Below are 5,749 nucleotides of genomic sequence, written 5' to 3' on the forward strand. Positions count from 1 at the left end.
TGAGGTGACGAACGGTTATCCCAACAACGAAGAAACACGTGCGCAAGAGGCACGTCCTCTCCACGGGCGGCTGACCTGGCGACAACGTACGAAAGAAGAGATAACACGCCACCAACAACCCTCACGATCATTGCTGGCGTGTTGGGGGCACTGTTACGGCCTGGCCCACATATAAAATATGCTGACCCGACCCATGTACCACCCGACCCGAATGGTCGGGTGCGAGGCATTCAAATACCGACCCGGACACGCGTCCTGGACAGATCTCTACAGCTGTATAAGGAAGCTTCTAGGAAGGTGGGTTCTGCCCTTGTGGGACCCGTTTCTCACATCCTTCGCCTGCAAACTTGACTGACTAGAGCATCGGAGTGTCTTTGCAGGTGACACTCCCTCTCCACACGAAGAGCTCGGAACGTCGGCTGCACCCCCCTTGAACCCAGTGACCCGGAACCAGGCGATTCCCCCTCATCAACCAAAGTACCAACCTGAATCGTCTGGTACCCGACCTACCGTACAAGTACCATATTCATTCTTGGAATCAAAGCAATATGACCAACATTGTTACCCGTTAAGACTTCACATTCTATGACATGATTTCCAAGCTTCCTAACTTGTAGCCTTGTACCATTACAAAGACCACTGAATTGGTCAATATTCCTCAATAACATCATCAGGACACCAATCTTGAGTATTAATTTATGTGGAGGCAAACCAAAGCAATTTATGGTATTCAGTAATTCAGGACCATAGAGATCTAGTTGACTCTCCATATTTCTTTCATCCTTACAAATGGAATCCGAACTAAGATATAATTTTTCCCTCCAGGAATGATAGCCATCAAATGGTTGTTGACCTCTTCAATGATGTCTAGCATGGGAACCAGTATAGTTCTTGTTTTGAAAAAATCCTTTGTGGACATGTTTTCCAAAATATTTGGATAAGAAAAATGAATCAACTCATCAAATGCTGGTCCAAAGAAGGAATAAGAATATCTCCTGGAAGACATATCTATTCAGATTCACCATCCATATTGTAACCTATTAGACCATCACCAACTTTCAATAATCACTCACTAAATTACTCTGTCTCATCTTGATCTGAAGCAGCCGTCCCTATAAAAAGTCTCATGTTTTTTGTTAGTTTGAGCACCTAACAACACTTCCAAAGGTAAGACGAATTCACGGTTGAATGAACGATATCTTGTCTCGATCCTCGTGGAATGACAGGAAGAATTTGTCTAAAGTCTCCACCTAGTACAACCAATTTTCCTCCAAAGGGCAAATCTTTGCTATATGTTGGAGAACACCTCATGATATCACCCAAGCATTTATCAAGAGCTTTATAGCAGTACCTACTAACCATTGGAGCCTCATCCCAAATTATAAGTTTGGCTTTCAACAGCAACATTGCTTGAGGGGAACCAGGTTTGATGTTACATACAGAATCCTCAGTTATATTCAGCGGTATTTTGAACCTTGAGTGTGTCATTCTTCCATTAGGAAGAAGTAAAGATGCAATACCACTCGAAGCAACGTTTAACACTATATCACCCTTGAGCAAATCTCAACAGACATAAGGTTCCAGAGAAATGTTTTTTCAGTACCCCCATGACCATACACAAAGAAAAAACCGCCCTTCATCACAATACACAGCTGTAACAATTTTATCGAATGCATATTTCTGCTCAGGTGTTGCGATGGCTAACATGTATGGGGTATTTTTCTTTAAATCATCCCTGTTAAAGTTTAGCTCTTCCCTAATAACCCTTTCGGTTAACAAAGAACTATCAACTTTAGTTGCTAAAGGCATAAGAGGATAGTCTTTCAAGGTTTTACCATAGGAATGTAAGATCTTGTCTATATCCATTAAGCACAACTGCTTAATCTCATCATCTGACATTGTTAACTCTGTATATTATACGATACTGTAAAAATTCAATCAAACTAAAAATGATCAATAAGAAAGAACTTTTATCATTGCAATTAATAAAAACTGACCCCTCATGTTCATCACGCCTCTTTATCGATACAAAATATCATCTGAGAGTTCATGCCAACATCCATCCCAAACATGTTCTGGTCTTGAGATATTGTTGGATGTTAATAGAATGACAAATAACCTCCTAACATATGATCTTGAGGCCCATGAGCTTGCTTCCTTAATTGCATCAATGAATTCTTTGTCATCTTGCAAGTGTCCAAGGGCGAAACATGCATCTCTATACGTAGCATAAATTATTCCTCCTACTGTTCTTATATCTCGAAAACTCATACATCCTCTTTGAGTATTCAAAAGAAGTCGTTGGTAATATTCTTCGGTATTTACTACCAAAAAAACTTGGTTAAAATCCCACTTTTAAGTTGTTAAATGGATTAAGCTACGCTATTTTAATTAGTATGTAGCTACACATTCGCATAATAATAATTTTCCTAAAAAATATAGAAAAATAAAAAATTATATAATCTACAGATTATAACTGCTGAAAGTTATTTGAACATTTATTTTCTAGTGTAGCTAAATTGAATAAAATGGATGTGGGGTACAGGCTATTAAGATTTTAAATTCAAATCATTAAATAAAGGGTTAAGTATGATTTTGGTCCTCAACGTAGGGGCTGAAAATTTATTTCGTCCCTCGCCTTTTTTTCGCTCAAAAATGGTCCCCAAGGTTTCAGTTTGTTTTAAAATCGTCCTTTTTACCAATTATATTTTTTTTATTACCAAATTACCCTTTATTAAAAAAATTATAAAATAAAATAAATATAAAATAAATAAATAAAAAAGAAAAAAAGAAAGAAAGGGGGATACATAAGCGGGGGTGGGGGGGCCGAGAGAGAAAGAAAGAAAAGGGGGGGGAGGGCCGAGAAAGAAAGAAAGGGGGAGGGGGGAGGGGAGGGAGAAAGGTGGGGGGAGGGGGAGAGACGCCATGCCGCCGTACCGCCGCCACACCGCCGCTTCTTCTTCTTCTTCCCGCTACCGCACCGCCGCCCGTTTCTTCTTCTTCTTCTTCTTCTTCTTCTTCTTCTTCTTCCCGTCGACACCACCGCCGAGCCGTTGCCCGCTGCCCTTCTTCTTCCTGCCGACACCACCGCCGAGCCGTTGCCCGCCGCCCGCCGCTCTTCTTCTTCTTCTTCTTCTAGGTTCTTGATGATGATGATGATTTTCTGATTCTGAGTGTTATTGTTTGATTTTTCTGGATTTTCTAAGTTATGGATTTTGATGAGGATGACAATGATGATGTTGATTTTCTGATGTTTTGGTTGGTGTGATGGATGCTGGTGATGGAGTGGCAGTGGATGGGGGGGTGGCGGTGGTGGTGGTGGTGGTTGTTCTGATTTTGAGTTCTGATGATGGTGGTGGTGGTGGTGGTGGTGGTGGTAGGTGGTGGGTGGTGGTAGTTGTGGTGGTGCTGGTGCTTTGCATAAATTTGGGGAAGAAGGGATAGGGGCATTTTGGTCCGAAGGACGGTTTTAAAACAAATTGAAACTTTGGGAACCATTTTGGAGCAAAAAAAAGGCGAGGGACGAAAAAAATTTTCAGCCCCTACATTAGGGACCAAAATCATACTTAACCCTTAAATAAATAAGATCAAAATTGAATATAAACTCGTCATTACCTGCAGGTAATGAGTCAACCTTCCAATTGCGAAGCCTTTCTTTCAAGGAAACCACTTTGAAGCATCATCCTTCCAAACAAACTTGGTTGGAAACTCAGCATAAGTCAGACTTCGAGCATAAGGATATGACATGTTCGCCATCATCCATTCCAAAAACATGGACTTATGAGATATTACTCTTTCGACGATATCATTCACATTAGAAGTTTCACCATAAACCACAGGTTGCTCATCCTCTAAATGGAATAGAAGTCTAATCACAAATGGTTCTTTCTCTTGGATTTCGTATCCAAATAGACGCCAGACTGCCTCACATGCTGCCTACAATCGTAGTAATTCCTAATTTCGTCAACAACTTGTGTGGCTTCTGACAGATCACCAGTAATGTATAGAGTAGCTGTTACGTGGTCATTACCCTTGTGTACATACTTAAACAGATACTTAATAGAACTTGTTTGGCATGTATATTCCACATTTATGTGGCACCCGAAATTGAGCAACAATTCTGGATTATACGGAACACTGAACTTATTGTCTAGTACACATTCCCTTTTCATCACTGTTCGACCGTTATCAGTACACCTATATTTCGGAAATCTGGCCTCAACAATGAGTGTTCACTGTCTAAACTCTTTAGGATAGAACTTTTAACAGGAACCATTCTTCATGCAAGGTGAATTCTTGTTGTACGGACCACATGGACCATGTACCCTGTAATTTTGAATAGCTCCATGTAGATTTGGCCTTTCATTTTCATCAGGAATCTCAACTGTTATATGTTTGTCTATGTCATCTGGTGTTTGTGGCTTGAACTCGTTACTCATGAATAAAAGGATATGTGTGACGATCGGATTTCTGCTAATTTAGAATTTTATAAAAATAATCGCGTTGTAAATATAGTTTCTAAACCAACAGAGAATTCTTTCGTACAAAAGTTTTGGTTGTCACTTAAGCAAACCCAATAAAATTGATAACCGAAGTATTGAAACCTCGGGTCGTCTCTCAACAAATTGCAGGGAAGTATGATTTATTATTGGTTATGGAAAAATGTATATTTTTGGATTTTTGAAATAAGGAACAGGAAAATAAACTGGCAATAAAGTAAATTAATTATTATGAAAACCAGTGCAAGGTATAAGAACTGGAAATCCCATCCCCGTTATCCTTATCAGGTGTGATGAGAATTGTTTATTGCTCCCACTTAGTTAACCCTTACTAAATAAAGGAAAGTCAAGTGGACTAATTAATTTGATTCCTCAAGTCCTAGTCAACTCCTGTGGAAAGACTAGCTTTAGAGGGATCCAAATCAATCAACAAATCCCAATTTTCAATCAACAGCTGAGTTTGATAACTCAAGTGTCACCAATTACTCAACCAAAGCAAAAGGGAAAAAATCTAAATTATTTATATCATAAATAGAAGAAAGCAATCATAAATCTGAAATACCTCAATGTGTATTAAATAAAAAATTAATTCTAACATGGAATTTATAAATCAAACTGGGAAAATAAATAAACTAAAGTAATAGAATAAATAAAAGTAGAAGAGAAACTAAATTAAAGGAACATTGAACCTGGAATAAAGAAGAAGTAAACCTAACCTTTAAGAGAAATCCTAATCCTAAATCCTATGAGAGAGGAGAGAGCCTCTCTCTCTAGAAACTACATCTAAAACCTAAAATTGTGAATATGAAAGTTGTCTCCATGAATGAATAGATTTCCCCAATTTATAGCCTCTAATCTGTGTTTTCTGAGCAAAAATATGGGTCAGAAACAGCCTAGAAATCACCCCCAGCGATTTCTGGTATGTCCAGCACGTGGCAAAGTCACGCGTGAGCGTCGTCCACGCGTGAGCGTGGATTGGATTTTTGCCAGGTCATGCGTGCGAGTGATCCACGTGTGTTCGTCACCTATCTTTGGAACAGCTTTGTCAAATTATATATCATTGTGAAACCCCGAATGTTAGCTTTCCAACACAACTGAAACTGCCTCATTTGGATCTCTGTAGCTCATGTTATGGTCGATTTAGTACCAAGAGGTCAGACTGGACAGCTTAGCAATTTCTTCAACTTCTTGTATTCCTTCCACTTTTGCATGCTTCCTTTCCATCCTCCAAGCCATTCCTGCCCTGTAAT

General features: G+C 39.3%; 1 protein-coding gene across 1 annotated transcript; it reads right to left on the reverse strand.

Annotated features, from left to right (window-relative positions):
- Positions 1 to 1,149: 1,149 nt before the first annotated feature.
- Positions 1,150 to 1,899, reverse strand: LOC140183104 (uncharacterized). Its single transcript, XM_072231120.1, has 2 exons — positions 1,618 to 1,899; positions 1,150 to 1,551 (listed from the first exon to the last, which is right to left on the reverse strand). Exons 1-2 carry the CDS (start codon positions 1,897 to 1,899, stop codon positions 1,150 to 1,152), a joined length of 684 nt encoding a protein of 227 aa, XP_072087221.1.
- Between the last annotated feature and the right edge of the window lie 3,850 nt (positions 1,900 to 5,749).

This window comes from Arachis hypogaea, chromosome 20, assembly GCF_003086295.3.
Source record: "Arachis hypogaea cultivar Tifrunner chromosome 20, arahy.Tifrunner.gnm2.J5K5, whole genome shotgun sequence".
In the NCBI taxonomy this organism is placed as follows: Eukaryota; Viridiplantae; Streptophyta; class Magnoliopsida; order Fabales; family Fabaceae; genus Arachis; species Arachis hypogaea.

Coding starts and splice junctions, on each gene's coding strand:
- LOC140183104 (XM_072231120.1), bottom strand. CDS start 1,899: ATGTCAGATGATGAGATTAAGCAGTTGTGCTTAATGGATATAGACAAG. Junction 1,552..1,617: donor AAGGGCGGTTTTTTCTTTGT/GTATGGTCATGG, acceptor GATTTGCTCAAG/GGTGATATAGTGTTAAACGT.